Source organism: Mchenga conophoros, linkage group LG6 (assembly GCF_057382185.1).
Source record: "Mchenga conophoros isolate Kocher_MC1m ecotype Shallow Benthic linkage group LG6, M_conophoros_male_GT1.1, whole genome shotgun sequence".
NCBI lineage: Eukaryota > Metazoa > Chordata > Actinopteri > Cichliformes > Cichlidae > Mchenga > Mchenga conophoros.
The window spans coordinates 38,104,315-38,127,450 of NC_140531.1; the positions used below are offsets into that span (position 1 = coordinate 38,104,315).

A 23,136-nucleotide genomic window follows, 5' to 3' on the forward strand; every position below is an offset into this window, starting at 1 on the left:
GTATACATACTATGAGCACATGTTGCCTCCCACTCTCAAGTACTCACTTTCTTCTGAAATCAATACTATCCTCGTTGTCTAGCTCTATTTAACCCTCTTTATTCTGCAGCACTATTGCATAAATGCAACACATTAAAACGCTGTTGTTATTGTGCTTACTACAGTAAAAAAATATAACTTGTATATTAGCTGTGTTCGATAGCTAAAATTTTCATTCATTGCAGAGTTAAATAAGAGAATTGAAACCATTCTCTTTTCCACGTATAGTGTTGTGGAGTAAATAGGCTGTTAACTTAGCTTAAGCTTAGCTTAAAACTATCATGGTTCCCCAGTCTCCTGTGCGTCTCACATATTTCTATCAGTCTTTTCTTCTGTGTGTGTATGCAATAAACACACCTTCTGTTGCAGGACCGGGCCTTCCCTCTGTTCCCACCTCAGCTGTTGACACACCTGGTCTGATGAACTCACCTGTTGGTAATCTGTGATGGATCAGGCTGCTATGTAAGCTGGAGGTTTCCTTTCATTTGATGCTGGATCACTGAAGTGGAAGGAGTTGCAGAAGGTCTGGCTCTGTTTGAAAGCGTGAAATCACAGTAGGTTGTTTTTGCAGTGGTTTTGAGATGTACTGAGAAGCAAGTTCAACATAATCAGTACACTTTACTAGTGCTGGGTTGGAAACATTTTTGCCTTCAGTACTGCCCTAATTCTTCACGGCATAGATTCAACAAAATGCTGGAAACACTGATTTGATGGTATCACACAACTTCTGCAGATTTATCAGCTGCACATTTATAACATGAATCTCATCCAATTGCAGTTGGAAACCACCAACTGCCATGTCCTATTTCATGAAAATACTAAATAATTACCTCAGCTGCTGTTTGTAGATCCATTGCATCAGTCCCTTCGATCTTTCCTCCAAATGTTTATGTAGAATAAAATACATTTTCTGATGAAAAACCCCTAACCTCAGTATTTTGTTGTACTTTGAGTTTTAGGACCTCAGAAAGCCAGCTACAAAATCCAGGCTGATACGATGACAAATCTACAAACTAAGCTAAAGATAAACCCTACTTTCCCCCACTTGCTGTAGTTTTGGATTATATAATATGATGACATTCTCCATCGTGTTAACAGCTAAATATTACGTCCTACACATTTAGAAATATTACTGATAAAATTTACTTGATACTTAGTACATGTAGAGAACCACCTGTCCTGGAAAACAATTAATCAAATCCTTTTTAAAGGACTATAACAGAGAAGGGATGAAATCTCCAGTCAAATTCTTCAGATGATTTTCAGTTGCTTTTATCAATCATGGCATGTTTTTCAGACTGTTTGTAAAACATTGATTTCAAACTTCTGACTGCAGAGCTTTTGCATGCCACCTTTTTTATACTCTTTCTCTGCCCTGTGTTCAAATTCAGAGGTAATATGCTTTAAAAATAAATAAATAAAAACTGTTAAAATATTCATTCAGTTTTTCTGATGAGGAATCAGACCTCTAGGCATTTTGGCCTGTTTTAGGCCCTTAAACAACTTGAATATTTTTTTTTTTTTAAAGATCACGTTTTCAGTTCAAAACAAAACAAACCACCTTATCACCATAAGCTGGAAGACAAACTTCTCCCATCTGCAGCAGTTACCACAGTTACAATGAGAACTATTTCAGATGTTGATTCAGTCCTGACAGGTTACCTTGTGCATTCAAATGAGCCACCAAAGCAAGTTGCCTAAGCGTCATCATTGTGTACTGTATGACAAGTCAAAGCCACAAGCAATCATCCTAGAGCAGGCAGACATATTTCAGCATTCCTCTTCTCTGCAAATGAACCTCACCTATCATGAAGAACACTCAGTGTGTGCAAGCTGTTGAACTTAATGTATTTTGGTTAGTACTAACTTGCAAACTATCCTCAATTAGGTACACCTTGGTCCTGTCAGTTCTGACCACTTTTTGACTTTAGAACCACCTTAATTCTTTATGGCATATATTTAATAGGGTGCTGGAAATACTCCTCAGATGTTTCAGTATATAATCATGTAGCTGCTTGATGCAATTGCTGCCGATTTGTCTGCTGTGCATCCATGATGTGAATCTCTTGTTCCACCATATCCCAAATCTGCTCTGTTGGATTGAGACCTGGTGCCTATGGAAGCCATTTGAGTACAGTGAACTCATTGCCATGTTTGAGAAAGCAGTCTGAGGTGATTTGAGGTTTGTGACATGTCATGTTATCCTGCTAGAAGCAGCCAGTAAAGAATTGGAACACTGTCGGACTGACATGGTCTGTAACAACACGTAGTAAGGCCATGGCATTAAATTAGTACTAAGAGGTTCAAAATGTGCCAAGAAAATGTCCCTCAAACCTTTACAGCCCCACCACCAGCCTAAACAACTAATAGAAAGCAGGATGGAGATTGTCTTTGCTGACAGGCACCCAGTGTGGTCTTAGCTGCTGTAGCTCATCTGCCTTAAAGATTCAATGTTTTGTGCTTTTGTACTGAGTGGTTACTTAAGTTCCTGGTACCTTATTAGCTTAAAACCATTCTCTTCTGACTTCAACATCTTCACTCAGAAACCTCCTCCTTTTTGGATATTTTCTCTTTTATTTGGAACATTCAATGTAAAAGCTAGAGATCATCCCATATGGAAAAGAAATAGGAAAAACTTATAAAAGACTTGCATCAACTTTAGCTTGCTTCATATAATGAATCATATAAGGCTTATATGATTTACTCATGAAAGTGGCCACTTTCTCATTACTTTCATATACTGTTTTAGGAAGTATCCAAAACATACAAGTTCCATTTATATAATTTTTCAAGGGATCTTATATCTGTTTTCACTCTTGTATGCTTTTCATGTTTCACACAAGACAGATACAAACCTTATAAGATTTATATATATCTTTTCCATATGGGATTGTAAAGGAGAATCCCAGTAGATTAGCACTTTCTGAAATACTCTGACCAGTCACAACACCTTTATAGTCACCTGCCATCCTGATTGTGAAGTTCCATTTGAATTTGAATAGGTCAACCATGTCTGTTTGTCTAAATAGCCTAAATAGCTAGCGTGGGATTGGATGTATTCTTCCAGATGCATCTTTATAGTGTTTAATGCACATTTAACCTTAATCTTTTTACTCCACCACTGATGGTGTTAAAGGTTCTGTCAGAGAAAGAAAAATCGCTTGCAGCCTGCACAAAAATTTAAGGAGGGGATAAACTCATCAATGTCCAAATTTCCTCATTGTTGCTAATCAAGAAAAAGGCAAATGGTAACCCTGACTGTATGATTACTCCAATTATCAGTCATGTGTCAAAATATCCTTGGGCAGGGTACTGAACCACAAATTGCCCTAGATGCATTCACTAAACTGTGCGTGAATGTTGGAGAAAAGTCCTTGGGTATAGATAAAAGCACTGTACGTATGCACGTGGTTGGGTGAATGAGATTTGTAGTAGAAAGTGATCTGAGTGCTCAAAACTGAGCAGAAAGGTGCTATATTAGTACTAGTCCATTTAATAGATGAGGTCATTGTAGCCTTTCTCCTGATGTGTTGTTTCAAGATGCAACCAAAATATTTCAGTCTAAACTTTAGTCGGGTAACAGTTTCTGAAATGACCAGTCACATCACCTTTAGAGTCACTTAAATCACTTTTCGTCTCGATTCTGAAGCTCTGCTGGAAATTGAATATCGTTGTCTTGAGCATTTCTGCTTGTCTAAATGGACTGAACTGGTGGCATGATGGACTGAACTGGTGGCATGTGACTGGCTAATTAGGTATTTGCATAATATAGGATATATAATATATTAAAGGAGAAGTATAGTAGGTGTAACTAATAAAGTGTCTGGTGGATGTGTTCCTGTTTCTGGCTTCACTTACCCTAACATCAAAATAGTCAACGACACAAATGTAAATACAGTTTCTGCAAAAGTATTCGGCCCCCTTGAACTTTCCCACATTTTGTCACATTACAGCCACAAACATGAATCAATTTTATTAATTTCCACGTTAAAGACCAACACAAAGTGGTGTACACGTGAGAAGTGGAACGAAAATCATACATGATTCCAAACATTTTTTACAAATAAATAACTGAAAAGTGGGGTGTGCGTAATTATTCAGCCCCCTTTGGTCTGAGTGCAGTCAGTTGCCCATAGACATTGCCTGATGAGTGTTAATGACTAAATAGAGTGCACCTGTGTGTAATCTAATGTCAGTACAAATACAGCTGCTCTGTGACGGCCTCAGAGGTTGTCTAAGAGAATACTGGGAGCGACAACACCATGAAGTCCAAAGAACACACCAGACAGGTCAGGGATAAAGTTATTGAGAAATTTAAAACAGGCTTAGGCTACAAAAAGATTTCCCAAGCCTTGAACATCCCGCGGAGCACTGTTCAAGCGATCATTCAGAAATGGAAGGAGTATGGCACAACTGTAAACTTACCAAGACAACGCCATCCACCTAAACTCACAGGCCGAACAAGGAGAGCGCTGATCAGAAATGCAACCAAGAGGCCCATGGTGACTCTGGACGAGCTGCAGAGATCTATAGCTCAGGTGGGGGAATCTGTCCATAGGACAACTATTAGTCATGCACTGCACAAAGTTGGCCTTTATGGAAGAGTGGCAAGAAGAAAGCCATTGTTAACAGAGAGGGACACAGCAAACATGTGGAAGAAGGTGCTCTGGTCAGATGAGACCAAAATGCAAAACGCCATGTGTGGCGGAAAACTAACACTGCACATCACTCTGAACACACCATCCCCACTGTCAAATATGGTGGTGGCAGCATCATGCTCTGGGGGTGCTTCTCTTCAGCAGGGACAGGAAGCTGGTCAGAGTTGATGGGAAGACAGATGGAGCCAAATACAGGGCAATCTTGGAAGAAAACCTGTTGAAGTCTGCAAAAGACTTGAAACTGGGGCGGAGGTTCACCTTCCAGCAGGACAACGACCCTAAACATAAAGCCAGGGCAACAATGGAATGGCGCCTGTTACAGTTGTCTTAGGGCGAGATGCAGGGTACAATGTGCTTAATTTTACTTTCCCCTGTGGCACCATTATGTTCATCGGTGTCAGTTGTGTATCCAGGAGTTTCCAATTCCATCATTACTTTTGTGTGTATTAAAGTCCTCTGTCACTTACTGTTCTGTGTTGGGTTGTTTGTTTCCAGGTCACATCACGTCATAGTTTTCTCTTCTACTCTTCAGGTTCATGTTCGGTTTATTTCATAGTTTCATTATCGCATGTTCCTGTTCAGTTTTATGTTCTAGTCTATTGTCATTGTTTCCATAGTTAGTCATAGTTGTTTCCCAGTTTAGGTTTCAGTTTAGCTTCACCCTTGTTTCAACTCGCTGTGCTTTTCTGTTTTATTTTGTTTCTCTTCAGCCTAAAAAAACTGCTCACGTTTTGTTACACTGTAGTTAGTTTCTCCCGTGTCTACTTTTGAGTCTATTCCTCAAACACACTGGCTGCTAAGCCGTGACAGCCGGAGTACCTGGAAACACATAAACACGGGGAGAATATTCACGGAAAGACCCCCGGCCTGATGGTGGAATTGAACTCAGGGACTTCTTGCTGTGAGGCAACAGTGCTAGCCACTGTGCTGCCCAAAACAAACTGTGGCCAAACAAACATGGATAAATTTACAAAGCAACTTTTACAAATAAAAAGCAAATTATATTTTATATAGCATAAGAGTCCCATTAGTGTGTATGTGCGTGTTTGTCTGAATACATCAGTGTCATATAGTTAAAAAGTCTTCTCAGTGGTCAGTAAATCTGAAAAGGAGCTACAGTGCATTTAAAGCCAGTAAGTTAAAGATGGAATTGAGATCCATCAGCATCAGGGCCATCATTACGCCATGTACACACCTGACTAAGGCAATGCACTGTTGCCTATTTATGTATTGCTTGCTAGATGGATTCTTCTAGATTCATTAAAACAAATTTATCATTAATCTTATTGCTCCACCACTGATGGTGTTAAAGGGTCTGAGCAGAAAAAGAAAATTTGCTTCGTCCAAAATTCCACCATTGTTGCTAATCAGATAAAACCAAATGGTAACACAGACTGTATGATTACTTCAGTTTTCCACATTCAGTGCTTTTATAGTTGGAAACAGGAGCATATCCTATAAATCCTTTAAATAGAGGCGGCTAAGGTTCAGACAGTTGGTGGATTTATCCCTGGCTGCTTCAGTCTATAGTGTCATCCTTGGGCAGGGTACTGAACCACAAGTTGCCCTAGATGCATTCACTAAAGTGCGTGTGAATGGTGGAGAAAAGTGCTTATGTATAGATAAAAGCACTGTATGTATGTGCATAATTAGGTGAATGAGATTTGTAGTAGAAAGTGCTCTGAGTGCTCAAAATTGAGCAGAAAGGTGCTATATTAGTACTAGTCCATTTAATAGATGAGGTCATTGCAGCCTTTCTCCTGATGCGCTGGTCCAAGATGCAACCATAATATTTCAGTGTAAACTTTAACTGACATAAGTGCTATGCTATCTGGAATTCAGAGAGTTTCCTGTCAGTTATTCATGCATCATCTTTCGGTGCTTGCCAGAAGAATATTTGCTGCTTTTGATCATCTGTGTCTATTGATTTCTGGGCCAGACTGACTGAAGATTTCTCAGAGCTGAGAGAGTTTCCTGTCAGCTATAATGTCATATAAGCCTATGATTGATTTGCCACACTTTGATCATCCATATCTGGTGATCCCCCGAGACACTTTTTTTTATTTTTTCTTGTTTGTTTATCCTGGTGTTGTGGTGACATATGTGATAGCTCATTTTTAGGAGAATTTAGCTTGTGACTCAGTCAAATCTAAAGACACCCACTGCTAAAGCCGTTATAGGACACACATTTTGTTTATGCTGAAAAATGTTGAACCTTGCCAAATGAGTATATTCTTAAAACCATCCCACAGAGGATGTAAATACTTCCCTAATTTAAATGACTAAGCAAGCCCATACCTGAGGAAGAGCACAGTGAGGAAAGTGTCAAAAAGTGTATAAACTCAAGGGCCAGAAACACCGCTTCTTGAGAAGAGCAGCAGTTTTCTCACTTGAACTCCAGAGAAACAAATGTCCTTGTTATGTTTGTTAGTGAGTGATGCCCTGAGTTAAATCAAGCTGTTCAGTTTGTGCTGTGTGGGCTAAATCTTGGAGGCTTCTGTCCTGGTCCGTCATTTTCTCGTTCCCCCACCATGCCTGCAGTCAGTTTGTGTTCGCTGCTGCTTCTCCTGATTCTTGGAGAGCATTAGTCACCCTCGATCAGTCTACAGAGCAGTGAGAAAAAAGAGATTAAGTGAAATGGTTTCATTTTTTTTTAATTTAGCATGCTGAATTACAGTAAAATAGTACAGCGTCTTCTGTTCCAGGGGCTTCTTTAATGTTGTGCTGTTTGGATCCACAAACAGAGTGACGCTGTGCTGTGACCCAGTAATGGCAAACAGATCTGAACAGATCTTAGGTTTCGAGTGGATATTTGCATTCAAAACCGAATGCAACTCATGTAGGGTGACTTGAATTTGGATGAGATGTACTTAAATTTCATCATCTGATCATTTTTTCTGAACTGTCTCCCCACTAACAGGGCATCTTGAAAAGAGAGCCATCATAGAGTCAGGGGAGATGCCACATTGTTTAAATCCACAGATAACAAAGTGCAATCAGGAGGTTTTCAAAGTCAAATGACGATACAACAAGAACTACTCAAGAGGCATACCAGCTCTCTTAAGCAACGAGCAGGTGGTGTCTTTAGAACATGCTAAGATCCGTGATTTTTATGTATACTATTATATTAACAACTCATATATTTGATTTTATATGACATAACAATGCAGATTTTCTTTTTCTTAAAAATCCTTAAGATCAAAGTGAACTGTTAAGGATTCACTGTATCACAGCAAACTGGTTAGATTCATCCTGTTTGCTTTAATTAACTTTAAGTCCTTGACTGATTCCTCTTGTGGAAAAAATCATTAACTGAACACACAATCTTTTCAAAGGTTTGGAGATATTTTGTGCTATTTTCTATTTTATTCTGATTTGTCCAAATATGAAAATTAAAATAGCTGATTGGCTACTCTTTACAAGCTATATTATTTTTCACCGATGTATTTCAATTCAAGTGCCTAGCTACGTTGGCTACTGTACAACAAATAGGTTTAAGTCAGCCAAGAGATCAAAAACGTAAAATGTACATCAGACCATGTTCGCTTAGAAAAACATTTTTGTACACACTATATTTTTATACTTACACTTAACAATAAATCAAGAATAAAAAAGGATTAAACAATTAACAAAACAATTTAACATTTAGTGTTTTGCTCCTAAGTCACCTCAAAAACTCTGGTAGTTGTTTATCTCTGTGTTTGTCTATCCACAAACACACACTACATACTCTCACCTCAGTCGCCAGTATGCTACTTGTCCCTGTCTATTTTCTGGAGGAGGCTGTAAGCCCTGGTGAAAGGATTCTAATGGGGGTCAGCGTGTCAGTGAAGCTTATTTCTGTCCAGTGACAGTGTTGCTGATTTGAGCTGTTGAAGAAATTTTCTGTCAGTAAGCGTGGTTGTTTTGGCCACTGTTGGCTGGCATTATTGCAACTTTCTTTGAAGTCACTCTAACATTGTTGAAAATGTTAGAGTGACTTCAAATGTTACAAAACTCACATTTAATGTAAAAATGTAATGAACCTGTTTTTAGTCTTCCTTCTTTTTTTAAGGGCACTCGAGCCTAATATTAGCTGGCATAATGTTAGCTTATAATCAGTTGTTGTCTAGCCTGCTAGCTGTCAGCTGTCCAAAGACAGTATGGTTACATATCTACTCTTCTGAAACATGTTTGCGCATGTTTTTTGTGAACTTCAGTTCAGGAGATGAGGCTTGAAGTGAGGACTAACACGATGAGTTGGAAATGAAGGAGGAGTGAGAAGGCAGATTAAGATGAGGAGAAGAAAGGCGCAATGAGAAAGAGGTGATGAAAATATACATGTACAAATTTTAAATAGTCATATATGAGATTTGAAAAATAAACTAATAAGGTGTTTTATGTTTGTGGCCAGTCTCTAGTTACATACATAAAACATAATTAGGCAGAATGACAATGTCCATCTCAGCCAATGTATTCAAGATACCGGGACAACATGTCGCCTTCCACAACCCGGCACCTGCTCCTGTGTTTTTAGCATTATATTATGTTGTTGTTGTTGTTGTCTCAATTTTTTTAAAAAAAGTTTCCTAAATATACTTAAGTTCAGATCTAGGTGTTGTGTTGTGACATGAAGAAACATTAATACTAAAGACTGACTACAATAATTTTATAATTACTTTGGCTTTAGATCGGTGACATAATTTCAATTCAGTTAAATTCCTTTTATTTGTTTAGCACGAAATCCCGAAAACAGTCACCTCAAGGTACTTTATATTGTATGTTAAAGACTCTACAATAATACAGAGAAACCCCAATAACCATACAACGCCACATTACCAGACGCTTTGGCGACAGTGGGAGGGAAAACTCCAGCAGAGCCATCTGCTGGGCGGGGCGGCCATCTGCTGTGACCGGTTGGGAGACGTGTTGTTGTTTTTTAAAGGTTTGGTAGTTTAGAAAGCTGATAGAGCAGGTCATCTATGAATCAGACGGTTGGTGGTTCCATTTCTGGCTGCTCCAGTCTGTATGCCAAGGTATGCTTGGGCAAGATACTGAACCCAAAGTTGCTCTTCGATGCATCCATCAGGATGTGAATGTGTATGAATGTTCGATAAAAGCACTTAGAGCATGTTTTTATAAATGTGTGTGAATGGAGTGTGCTGTACAAATGACTTTGAGTGTAAAGTAGAATAGAAAAGTGCTATTTAAGATCAATAAAGCACAAGTATGAGCAAATATATGTAAATGAGTGAGACGTTCCTGGTCAAAGATGTGAAGAAGACAGTTTGTTTAAAAGAGCTTCACATGTCCTCTGCAAAGATGAAGTAACCTGCCAGATGGATGACCATCTGAGCTGCACTCGTGAATCAGGCCTTTGTGGCAGAGTAGTAGACTGAAACCACTCTGAGAACAATGCTTATGACAGCCCACTTGGTGGTTTCCAAATTGCATCTAGAGGACTAAGAAATGATTATCTGGTGTATTGAGACAAAAATTTTCTCCTTGGGAAGAACTCCAAGGACTGCAAATGGTTGGCAAATCCAAGCATTGCTCATCGCCTACTAATACGGTCCCAATAGTAAAGCATGATGGCGGCAGCATCATGCTGTGGGGATGCCCCTAAGTGATAGAAACTGAGAAACTGATGGAAGGATGGTGAAAATCAGAAACAAAGTGATCACTGAGAAATGCCTGATCGAGAGCGTACAAAGCCAGAGATATTTGAAGGAGAATTACTGGTCAGTAGTCCACTAAATGTCCTCTAAATCCACCAGTCCTACCAGTAACCTCAAATTAGTGATACATAAGCACAGGCTAAAGAATAAAACAATACAAACTTATTTACAACATGTTACTGTCATGGCACCTGGAAGCTGCCCTTCAAGAATTGTATTTAAAGATTTATACATACTGTAATAAACTAACCAGTACTTTCTCTAACTTTTCACAAATTGTGGATACCCTGGATGTTTTCAGTGTTTACTACACAGGTTTTGTAAAGCATTGAACATATTTGCATAATAGAATTCTGTGTGCTGGAAATAACTGGATGACTTCAAGTTGTTAATATTCAGGCTGAAAAATATGTTTACAACCCACTTTCAAGTATGAAGTGTCGTTAAGCACAATTACAGTGCAAGAAAGATGACTACAAATGACTGCTGACTGAGGCAACACCTCAGTGACACAGCAAGTCATCGGCGGTAGAACAGAACAGAACGTACTGGTGGATGACAGAGGAGAAGAAAAGAGGAGGGAGGAGTTGGCAAGAGAAAGAAAAGAGGTGGGAAGATGTTGAAATGAACACAAAGTTTTATTTGGTGCTCCGGGATGCAAACGTGAAGCTCCATGTGAGTCCAGAAAACGTGGACTAGAGGAAAAACACGAAGCAAGGGTTGGTTAAAACATGTGATGTTGTTATTCTGCGACAGTTATAATCGGTGAAGCACAGTGGAGAATTAGGACACGGAGAAGTGGAAACTGTGGGTAGGAGGACTAATTTATTGGTGCTGTATCATGATTCTGTGTGATAGAGAGATCAGACATGGCCACCCCCTACTTTCTGGAAATATTCTCTGAGCCTTTTTGAGCCTGTTTATTAACACTGGCCAAAAGATTTCCCTGTGGGGCAAACCATGGCTATGAAATAGTTGCATATGTGGAGTACAGCTGCAAACCCACTTTTGGAGGAAATGTTGAATCAATTAACCATTTCTAAAGAGGAGTTGTCTCTTATCTCATTTTATAAGCAAGCAGCCTGCTCATCCTTCCCCCAGTACCCTCCTACATTTTGCAAAAATTAAATCTCACATTAGAGACTTTTGTAGTGTTTAAATCTGTGCTCTCCTCTGTGGTTTAAAATGGGGCACAGCCATTTAGCATGCATGCTTCAGTCAAGTTTTATCAGCAGCTGAGTGAGTGGTAAATGGACTGCATTAATAAGTCTCTTTCCTGTCTTTTCAACCACTCAAAGCACACTACAATGCAAGCTTCAGTCTCTATTAACACATCAGGGTTACTTTTAGGGCTCAACATTGTGCCCAATGAAACTTCAACATCCAGACTGGAGGAGCTGAGGGTTGACAGCTGACCTCAGCTATGACCCTGAGGTACAATAGAGTCTAAGGTGTAGTATAGGTAATAATGTGACTAATGATATTAAGGCTCATATTCCTTCCATGGAATTGATAAAAAGCTTCTTTATTGGTTAATCATCCTAATCTTTTGTTTTACCACAGATTTCAAAATTATGATATCAACTGTTAGCTTTTGTTGTAATTTCTGCTGTTAGATATTACAAAATGTCATCTTTACAGTTGATTTTAATATTATATTGACATGTTACATGTAGGATGCATTTACTGTTAACACATCGGCAGCGGTACTACTGTAGTTTGCCTGTATTTTATTAATATTTTGCTATAAAAGAGGATTTTTAAACAAATTGTCAAGAAAGAAGCCAAACCAGGATCTTTATACAATATTTCAAAGTTTGTTCTTTTTACAAATAATGTGAAATACACGAGAAATAATGTCATTTACCATATTTGGAAGGAAAAAGCATTCATAAAACTGTAGGCCTCAGGAAAATACTGCTAAAGACAGAATAAGCACTTACAGCAACCTTTAAAGTAACTGTTGTAACTCAAACGTTACGTTTTTTGGCATTCTAGGACACAAAATAGATTCCTGGGTCTATATTCTCTGACATAATCGTGCATATCTGTTTGTAACAGATGGCATAATTTGATTGAGTCAGAATTTATCACAGTTACCGAGTTCACCAGGTTCAGCATTGGGTGATAATGACAGGGAGAACTTTACAGTGGCAAAGTAAAACAAGTAGGAAAGGTTGGATAAACATGTCAGAGGACATGATGTAGTAAACATATAGCTTCCTTCCTTCTATGCCCCTCATCTCTCCGTGCGTTTGTTTCTCTTGTCATATTCTATTTTCAGTCCATTGTTTTTTCTCTCCCTTTCTTTCCCACCTCCTCGTCTCGCTCTTTCATCTCACTTTAAATGACAAACAGACCGATGATGTTAGAACAATCTGGGACATCTGTATGTGATTTCATCCATCTGTTTCCTGTGTGTTTTAGCTTCTTCATCTTTGCTTATTTGGTATATACTCAGCGCTCTGCATGGACTCTTTTTCAATCTATACATAAACATCTTTGTGAACAGGCAAATTTTAGTTTAAATTCAAAATTTTCAGGGGGATCAAGATGACAGCAGAGATCCTGACGTACTTGTCACCTCAGAAACACCAAAATACACACTAAATTGCAAATGTTTATGCCATGGAAAGATTATTTTGGGGCCACCTGGCTGGGGAAGCAGGGTGAGTCTGCATGTAGGTGTCAGTGTGTAGTATGCATGTGTGTGTGTGGGCATGCATGTGCGTGGATCCCGCTTGTGTGATGCGATGAGAAACGTCTGTCTCCCAGTGGGTCTCTCTTAAGGCGTACTAGCAACGCCAAATGCTGCCAACGGGGGTGCATTCGCACGTGTGTGTGTGCTTGCACACTTAAGCCTTCCAAATGTTCTCGCTGAAAAGAGATCCAAGTACATGACTCAAACGTCACACCTCTTCTGCTGCTAGCTTTCCGTCTCCCTCTCTTTTACACAAATCCTCATTTTCATCTCATTCTGTTAACAGCGAGCGGTGTTTTTTAACTTCATATTGGCGTCAGTGACTTTTCACTTTTTCCCGAGTGCACACATGATATGAGTAAGAGTGTGCTAACTTTTTATCTGCACAGAAGATGCTGTCTATATTGTCTGACATAACCATGCATATCTGTTTGTAATAGATGGAATGATTTGATTTATTTAAATGAATAGCATCAAGCATCAAATACTACCATTTCCATAAAGTTTAATACATGTGCTGTACTGCTGTTTTTAATGGGCTTACCTTGTGCATAATGCATGCATAACTCTTAACCTTTCCATGTTTTATATGAATTAAGTCAATGAAAATAAAAACTGGCCTCATGGCTGTACAATGGATCAAAAAGCTTTTCTCTCTCAGCTTGTTATAGCAAGCAACTTTTGTTGTCGTCTCTTTGATATGCAAGATATTTCTATTCGTACCGGCTGTAAAAAGGGACAAAAGAAATAATGAACAGTTATGTACAGTGAGATGTTTTTGCAGAAACTGACAAAAAATACTTTGAAGGATCAAAAGAAAGCATCAAACATAAATGTAAAGTAATTTAGAAAATGACAGTGATAGAGCGAATTCAGCTATCAGCCAAACACAAATACCTACAAATGAGAGGTTGAAAGGGTCACATTTCTATTTATCTCTATGAAAAAGGAAAAACCATGTATCAGGCAAGGTTCTTGGTTCAAATAGGAAGCAAAGTACAGAAATATGAGAAGAGCAACAGACATGACGTCAAGCGCGCTTTACAGAAAGAGATGTGTGAAAGCAGGAACACAAAGACCTCATGTCAAGATGTGAAAAGATCTTCGATTTGTTGCACAGGAATCTGAGAGGTGGTGTAAATTCAGCTGCTCAGCATAAAGTCGAAAGACGTGCAAATTGCGTATGCACGTGAGAAGGTGTGTGTGTGTGTGTGTGTGTGTGTGTGTGTGAGCGTGAGAGAGAGGGAAAGAGAGGGATGAGGCCCAGCAGGTGGAAATAAGTGTGACAAAGTAGTGACGCACTTGAACAAGTGCAGAGAAACGAGCTTCCTCCTCGTTTCTGAGCTGCTCCCTCACTTCTCTTCAATAACTCTGTAGTCATTAATATTCATCTATTCAACATACTGTAGCTTATACAGATACATTCATGCCCTGCCTCCCCACTCTACTCGCTGTGGCTCTGATTTTGTCTGATCTGATGGTTGAGTGACATGGACGTCATGCAATCAAACCCACACAGTTTAAATGGACTCTACGACGAAGTGCGTCATAGAATTTTTCTGCCAAACAAAAGCTTGGAGACCAATAGGAATGTGACGGATGAGCTGTCTGATGTGCTTGTTTCATCCTTATATAGGCATGACAAGCTGTGATTCCACGGAGCGAGCTCTGTGCCACAGAGAGTGGTGTGTGTGCAGCAGGAGTCTGTGACTTTTGCATGTAGCAGCTTTGTGTTTGCACAGATTGAAGTCTGCCACACACATGCTGTTGGACAATGTGAAAAGATTAGGAATTCGTTCCCATATTTGCATCAAAGCAATGAAACTATTTAAACCACTGTTTGTTTTTTGTTTGTTTGTTTGTTTGTTTGTTTGTTTGTTTGTTTGTTTGTTTGTTTGTTTGTTTGTTTGTTTGTTTGTTTGTTTGTTTGTTTTTATTACAGATGTTTGCAATCTCTACTAAATCATCTATAGTTAAACTAAAACTCCCACCTGCCAAGTAGTTAGGTAATTACCCTGCCAGCTTGATAACTCTGTGCACGGTCCATTATTGCCGCATTCTACTAAAAAAACAAATGCTTCTCATTGATTTGTATAAATTATGATTTAATTTACTTCCAGAGCAACTGGAAGGGATCTCAAAGCACAAAGTTTTTTGGAAACAAGAATTTTGTGTGGGTACATCTTAGTTTATATACAGACTTCATTTCTCAGATACTCCCCAAAACACCTTTTTTTCCTCCCACTTTTCTCACTTATATCCAGATTTAAAGATATCCCCAGCCTGATGAAAGAGTTTAGTAATGTCCACCTCTCAGATCACTGAAATTTCTTGTATTTTCTACAATTTCCTATTCTCTCTGGATTCAACCAGTAGATATGCTACATGCAAAGAGTCCTGTGTGGCTACTTAGACCAGAGAAGTTTTGGGCACAGTGTTTCACTCTTTCTAAAATGGATCATTTATGGTCACCAGAGGATGAATCATAATTACTTTGATGATCTGCTGATGTATGACATCAATAAATGCTTTAGGATTTATTATTTCTTCAAAACCAGACTGTGCAGTTTAGATCTAATAAATCTGGTATGACAAGATTTGTCATACCAGATGTATGGAAAAGGTTAAATGAAAATAGGCACATCACTGTAATACACATCATATACTTTGCTGTAACCTGTCAGCTCGATTATCATCATTTCACTTTCCATGTTTTTGCTCTGCTTTTATTTTCCACCTTTTCTTTGGTCATAAAAGTGTCACAGTGGTAACTTTGAGCATGTATCACAGGATGTCTGTTGTAGCATTAAAGTATGGTGTTGGTCATCTTTCCTCTGAGTGGGTGCAAAATCAATTAGTCCAGCTGTATCCAACATAAGTCAGATTTTCACTCAGATTGAATCTGAGGCTTCAAATGACCGAGTATAATGGATTTCGTTACACTTAAAGTGCAACTTCCTCCCAGACATTTTGATCAGAGGAGAGTGTTTGAGTGTTGTAATAAAGTTTTGATGATATGCAACGTTTCCTTTAATATCAGTTGTTTATTGAAAAATGTTCCAAAGTTTTTACTTTTCTCTTTTTCCTTTTTTTGGCAAAAATAACCCTGTGGCCATAAACAGTGCTTATGATCATTATATTTTGATTACTATCATTATTGGTGTCTCTTTTTGATTATGTGATCTTACTGCAAGAGCAGGTGCTCCTTTTGAGGCAGGTTGAACCTTAAACAGTGAATAGTTTAACTCTCCTCACTGTTCTCACCCCCACATTGCCTGTTCTCTTTCTCTGTTGAGTAGTTGCACCGTTAAGAAAGCTGGATAACTGCCTGGAGGACTTACACAATGGCAACTGTGTCTGTGTGTCCACGTGATTTTGTGTGTGCGTGCATGCTTGCATGCATATGTGTGTGTGCAGTTTGATTGCTTTGGGTGTTTGACTGGACAGTTGCCTAGATATAGAATGAAACACCCACACATTCTTAGAAAATGCTTTGTTAAAACAAGTATGAATTTATTCTTTCTTTATGGTGCATCTTTGAAGAACATCTTTTCTTTTCTTTTACAGTAAAAATAAATACCAAATAAGCAGATTTTCATATAGTATCATTTCTTTTTCAGATACAAAACATAGAACATGCAGACAGAAAAACAAACAAAAATTGGAAATGGTATAACTGGCACTTTGGTCATCTGACAGTGACCTCACTGTCATGGCCACTGAAGAGCACCCGGGCTCAGTTTGACCTCCTCCGTTAGACTGTGAAAGAGACTAAAAAGCTGACAAAGATGACACTGAATATTTTCCAAAGTCATTCCTAATGGGGAACTCAGTTGGCAAAAAAACAGAAAATCTCAAAGAGGAACTAGTTTTCTGTAACCCTTGCAAGGCCAGCTGGTTTGTACGTGGCTCACTACCTCCTACTCTTTCACTCCTACTACATCTTTGCCTTGCCCTACTCACCACCGTCACAGCCAGACATCACCTCCTTTCATCCTGTCTTTACCCTCGAGATCAAGAAAGCTTTAGGATAACAGTGAGTAATTTAAATGACTCTTAGGAAAAAGAGTAGCTGTGCATGAGTACACCTACACTATCTTTCCCTTTTTTCCAAGTCCTTACAGTAAATTGTTTTCAAGAAGAAGCAATTAAGAAACCCTCCTGATGGATATCTCAAATTTTCATGTATAAGGTAACTTCCTGCTGTTTCTTTTGTTTTTCCCTTCTTGTGCTGCTCCATCAGAGCATTTCTCCAGTCTGCTGCCTCAGCACATTTTTCCTGTTTCACCTCATATCATTTCCATTAGTCTTTCTGCATGTCAGTCTTTGAGCCTAAATTTAACTCTGATTTCTGTCTCTCTCCAGACTCTCTCATTGCTCTCTTGGTGTATTTACAAATCAGCCAGTTTGCGCTTTGTCTGTCCATTTGGCATCGCCTGTTGATGAATCACAAAAGTGAGAAACCTACTGACGTACTTGCCTTTTGCAGTGTTGCCTACTTGTGAATCCATTCATCCCCATTTATGCACACACACAGATGCCTGTTAAGTCAGAGCTTTCCATGTGGCCAAGTGATCAGTCCTTTCAGTCCAGTGTAGTCACCACACTTCAGATGAACTGAGACAATTTGTGCACTTTTGATCCCACATTTGTTTTATGATGGTGCATGAAGTGCACCTCAGAATTCCTTCAGTTAAAATATATTCAGCAAAAACTGCCCCAAAGAAAGGAATGATTCAAGAAATATTCAATATATCTTTTTTTATCAAGATCTTCATCTGCATCCAAGTCAACAATCATCACACATTATATCAATATGTCACAGAAAGACATCCAAAAAACAAAATCTCTGGCTTCCTGACAGGAAGCATTCATTCCCTGTGGTTGTCGCAAAACAACACTATATATACAGAAAATGGTGAACGGTATGAGTATAATGGATGGAACAACTACTGATGAGTAGATTTATTATTTGTCGCCTGCAAATTGCTGCTTCTACCGCCAGCACTGTCCTCTGTTCTGTCTCGCTGTTTTTCTGCTTCTTTTCTTATTGCAGCCTGAACACTCCCATCTCCACCCACATCTTCTTCTTTCTAAAGCTGTTTCCTTTGAAATCTCCTCCCCTCCTCTCACTGCCATTTTGTCTCCCTTCCCTCTTCTATGACGTCCGTGCATCTCTCTCTCATTCCTTTTGCTCCCTCTCAGCCTCACAGTTTTGTTTCCCTTTCTCCTCTCTCGCTCTAAGGCCCTCAACTTCATTTTGCGCCTGGTGCTCTGTCCTGTAGAAGCACAAGCCTTCACAGTTTTTCTGGATCAAGATGAACATGATTGTGATGAACCACAGATATTAGTTTGAACACTCACAGTACACATAACTATTTACATGACACTTTAAGTGGTTACAGTATTTTCATTACTGTGCACTGATTCTAACAGTAATTGTAGCATTTGCAGCAACCAGTTAATTGGATGCACTAAAAGCACTAGTAGTTTTAAATAAGTTGAGGTGACAGAATTGACAACATCATTCACAGCTGCTATCAAATTGCGTTTGTACTAGAGATGGACTCAGCCCTCGTAGCCCTGATTACAGGGCATCATAACATGACATCATACAGGTAAGGCAGAGAAAGCCATACCTGCAGAGCATTGTAGATAAATATATACCTTAGCTGAAGAACTCTTAGCAGCCCTGAAAAGTGTTAAGCCCTGTAGTTGGTAGATTTCAAATCTAACCGTCCCCCCATCTCCCTTGCTGTGCCTTGAGGATTTGCTTACAGCAAAGCGGGCAAAGGGGGTGTAGAAAGTCTAACAGGGATCCTCACAGCCTTTAAAACAGGCTGGAAGGGTAGGGGTGTGGTACTAAGAGTCAGATTCAGCCGAATAGCAGGTGGAGGTTGAGGCAGAGGGTGAAAACAGAAAGGGCTAGTAGTAAAAGAAAAGAGGGTGAGGAGGATCTGGGAGAGGAGGAAGATGGAGGCAGGTCGAACTCAGGTGGACATTCAAGCTCAAAGCACCGCAGGGTGACACCTGAGTCCTCATTGCCATAGTTTGCCCAGTACTCTTCTTGCTCGAGTTTGGGCAGCGCCAGCTCATCCTCTCCCAGCTCATACTTGACTGCTGAGGTGATTGTTGATGGGCCCTTTCCGTACAAACCGGCCTTTACAGTCTCTGAGGCTTTCTCGAAGACACCTTTAGTGGATGACTGGGGCTTGTTCTTGTGGAACCACCAGCGGGTCTTGGTGCTGAAGGTGGTGGTGGTGGAGCCGGCAATGGAGCCAGGGTCAGGCAAAGGGCAGAGGGCGAAGTCCATCTCACGAAGGAAGCGGAGATCCTGGCCACGACGGGTGGAAGGGGAGGAGCAGATGACTTCAGATGAGGAGACACGGGCCTCACGGAACCACTCCCACAGGGCACGGGCCTCACAGCCACAAGACCAGGGGTTGGCATTGAGGCGGAGGAACTCGATGCCCTGGGTGTCCCTCAGAGTCTGGCTGGGCAACTCAGCCAGAGTGTTATTGAAGAGGAAGAGCATTGTCAGGCGGCCAAGGTCACGGAAGGCCCGGCGGTTCACCTGTCTGATGCGGTTGTCGTGGAGGAGAAGGCGATCGAGGTTGACCAGGCCGCGGAACACGTTCTCTGAAAGGGTACGGATACGGTTGCCATGCAGGAACAGCTGACTCAGGTTGATGAGGTCAGAAAAGATGTCATCCTGCAGGAAGTGAAGATTATTCTCCTGCAAATTAGAGAAAAAATGGGGTTTAGGCTGAGAAAATCAGACACAGTGAGTGTGATTGGTAATATTGATAACACGTGTGATGCTGCATGTGAAGGCACATGTGTGGGTGGATGCATGTGTTTCTATGTGTCAGAGTTATCTGTATGCATGTGCATGGCTTTCCAGCGCCCCTACCTGCAGATAAAGGAACTGCAGACTGTAAAGCTTGTGGAAGATGTCATGGGGCAGGGCAGTGAGCCGGCAGCGGTGCATGTGGAGGCTCTGGAGCTTCTCAAGGCCACGGAAGGCTCCCCCCTCCAACCTGTGGAGGTTAGGGTTATCCCCCAGGTCCAACTCCTCCAAGTCCCTCAGCTCACTAAAGGCCCCTGCCTCAATCCACGTGATGTTGTTGGAAAACAGCCACAGAACCTGAGGGGAGAAAACGTATTTATGAAATACATTTTTGATTATATTTTTCATTATTTTTAAACTTTCAGTGTGGAAAAGCAACAACTTCACACTGTAGATGCTGCTTTCTTCATTCTTTCTTACCTGAGTTCCGAAGCCAAAAGAGCCAACTCTAAGCTCCGTGATCCTGTTGTTCTGGAGAAACACGCGCTGCGACTCGTACGGCACTCCGACAGGAACAGCGGTGAAGTTCTGCGCCTGGCAGCTCACAGTCATCGGCGTCGGATAGCACACACACAGGTGCGGACATGCCGATGCCGGACTTGGCTTACCAAGGACTAGCCACACCACCAGCCAGAGGGAGAGACCGCCTAGAAAGAGCGGGGACAGAGCAAAGGAAGTGAGTGGGAGCTGTCCATGGTGCGATAATCATCCATTACCATTCAACGAAACATCATGCAGAGTGCATAACGGTAAATATCTGCCTTCATTTTTAGATAAGAAAATTATTTAATTGTTTTTGGCGATTATGGCTTGCATCTACTCATATTTTCTCTTAGGTTTCATGTACAGAAACCTTATCTGTCGCAGTAAATTAAGTTTACACCTTGGCACTACACTTACGCCGACCATTACGCACAGCGTAATCGGAAAGGAATTTAATCAAATCATAGCAACGATTTCTCTGAGTCAAAGAAAAAGCTCTTAACACACTTTTACATCCAATTTAGCTCGAATAAATCACCAAACAGACAGAGAGCTGACAGACTTTCATTTCAATTTTGTATCATCCATCCATATATCAATTTTGGATGTTCTGTTTCATATAAGTCAAAGTACTTCACACATTCTTATATTTTAAAAAACTTTAAAGTGTTCGAGTTCTAAAGCAAAGCAGCATTAACTGTCATTTGAATCCAATGGGTATCCAAAACCAAAGAAGATAGAGAGAAACTTACTTTTGCAGCTGCGCATGATGGAGCATCGTCGGCTCCGAGAAAAAGTAGAGGTTTCCATCCTGAACCAAAGCCCAAAGCGAGTTAGCCTAAGACCGCGAAGTAAAGCCTGCTATCTCCGCTGATGCCCTGGTTCCCGAGTCGGAGCGACTGAGAGTGTGCCGGTTGATGGCTACCAGTGTCCCATATATACTCAAGCACCTTGTCATTGCCTACGGCAGTAGGCACCGTGGAATCTCCTACGTCACTGATCGGGGTCATGAATGAGTGAGGGCGGTAAGAAACGGAAAGGGGAGGGGCCGGCCGTAGGGGATTCTCTTGGAGAGTTTGCTCGCGCGTAAAGGCTGGTTGGAGACGTGCGCTCAGACTCTGTGAGAGGAGGAGACTTTGCGACGCACATTGGGAAAAGAGGGAGGGAGTGCTAAAGAGTGAATGTAGAAGCAGTGTAGGGAGGGGTGAATGAGCTAAGGCACGGTGCCCGGTAATGATGACTGAGTTGTGGAGGAGCGGAGGACGGGTAGGAGAAGAGCGCATAGCTTGTTTCCTGGCTGACGCTTATTATGGTCTGCTTCCGGCGCGCAGCAGCCAGACAGAAAGATACAGAAAAAGACTTAGATGGTCCTGTCTTAGGAAAGAAGGATGCCCCCGAATCATGATTCAACCATAAGGGAGAGCTCGGTGCCAGAAGAGAGTCACTCAAAACAACAGTGATTGAATAGTGGCCTGTTTGGTGTGGAGGTTAATTACGACATACTCCAGTCATACTGTTGGTAGATTAATTATAGCTCCTGACATAATTTGATGATGAAGATATCAAATGGCAGTCATTAGCTAAACGAGATAGAAGTGGACATATGGAAGTGAGGTTTCATTTACTATTTAAGGACATTTGGGCGTGTTAAAGAAAATCGGAGATATGAAGATGAGGATGAGGGTTATCAAACATAATTCCTCTCTCCTCTAATGTCTTTCTTCTTGTTTTTCTACCTTTTTATTGCAGTAGTTGAAATATTGTTAATTAGGTTAATAATGAAGGGGTGATTTGCTTTTAATGAATCCAAAAGGGAAAAAGACAGTAAAACACAACAGATGCCTTGATATTCATGCCACTTGAAAACTGTTTTACTGTCTGTCTGTGCCTCAAGCTGTCATTGCTTGTGTTCAACCACCAGCTGTAAGATAGCAAGATAGCATCAGATGTAACAGTGTCACCATGTGATAAATTATGCTCTCATTTGACTTTTATTTGATCACATTAAGTTTTAAACATGCAGTCCACCATCTGAAGGAGTGTACTGGGTATGCAATCAAGGACAAAAGTCTTTTGTAGTCTTTCAGCCTTTTTAGATAAACTACCCTGTGATGGACTGGCAACCCAGGGTATGCCTTGCAGATAGCCCCCATGCATTATCTGGTTTGGACAATCAGTTAAACAAACTGATTGCTGTTTTGTGCAATTTTAACCATAATATGACATTAAGCAAGTATATTTCATAAGTAAGCAAACCTTTTTTGGGGGGGGGGGCATTCCCCACCTAGAATCCAGCCCAAACCTCGGTTTTTATCCAGCAATAACAATACAAAAGAATCCGAGTTTCATTTCAGCAATAAGGGTCAGCACAACATCTTTGATCTATATATCCTAACATGCATCTTACATGTAACTGAGTTTCACTCCTGCTGTGGCTCAATTTCCCACCAGTGAGTCCAGCTCCACTATTTGAAACACTGGCCTAAGGGGACAGACATGCCACCAGGTATTGCATCTGCAGTCAGTAGGACAGAAGTGATTGCAAAATGATTTTTATTGGAAATTTTCTGCTCATCTGTTGAAGACTTGCAATCAGGTCTCTTCAGACTGATGAATGTGTTTTGCTGTCTACCTTCTCGAGATGACTCAGTTTTGCTTTATTTAATTATGAATTCGATTGACATGCAAGAGTTGAATAAAGCTGCATAAAAATCTATGGATAAACTGTTACAGTGTGTTTTTGGCGAG

The 23,136-nt window shown here is 40.4% G+C and overlaps 1 protein-coding gene across 1 annotated transcript; it reads right to left on the minus strand.

Annotated features, from left to right (window-relative positions):
- Positions 1-17,797: 17,797 nt before the first annotated feature.
- On the minus strand, positions 17,798-21,372 carry rtn4rl2a (reticulon 4 receptor-like 2 a). Its single transcript, XM_085277896.1, has 4 exons — positions 21,141-21,372; positions 20,326-20,552; positions 19,969-20,202; positions 17,798-19,791 (listed from the first exon to the last, which is right to left on the minus strand). Exons 1-4 carry the CDS (start codon positions 21,196-21,198, stop codon positions 18,931-18,933), a joined length of 1,380 nt encoding a protein of 459 aa, XP_085134022.1. The 5' UTR covers positions 21,199-21,372; the 3' UTR covers positions 17,798-18,930.
- Between the last annotated feature and the right edge of the window lie 1,764 nt (positions 21,373-23,136).

Bases quoted from the DNA above. Each gene is read 5' to 3' on its own strand.
- rtn4rl2a (XM_085277896.1), bottom strand. From the start codon at position 21,198: ATGGAAACCTCTACTTTTTCTCGGAGCCGACGATGCTCCATCATGCGC. The intron at 20,203-20,325 runs GTAAGAAAGAAT...TTCTCCCCTCAG, and splicing joins CTTTTGGCTTCGGAACTCAG to GTTCTGTGGCTGTTTTCCAA. The intron at 19,792-19,968 runs GTAGGGGCGCTG...TCTAATTTGCAG, and splicing joins TGCAGTTCCTTTATCTGCAG to GAGAATAATCTTCACTTCCT.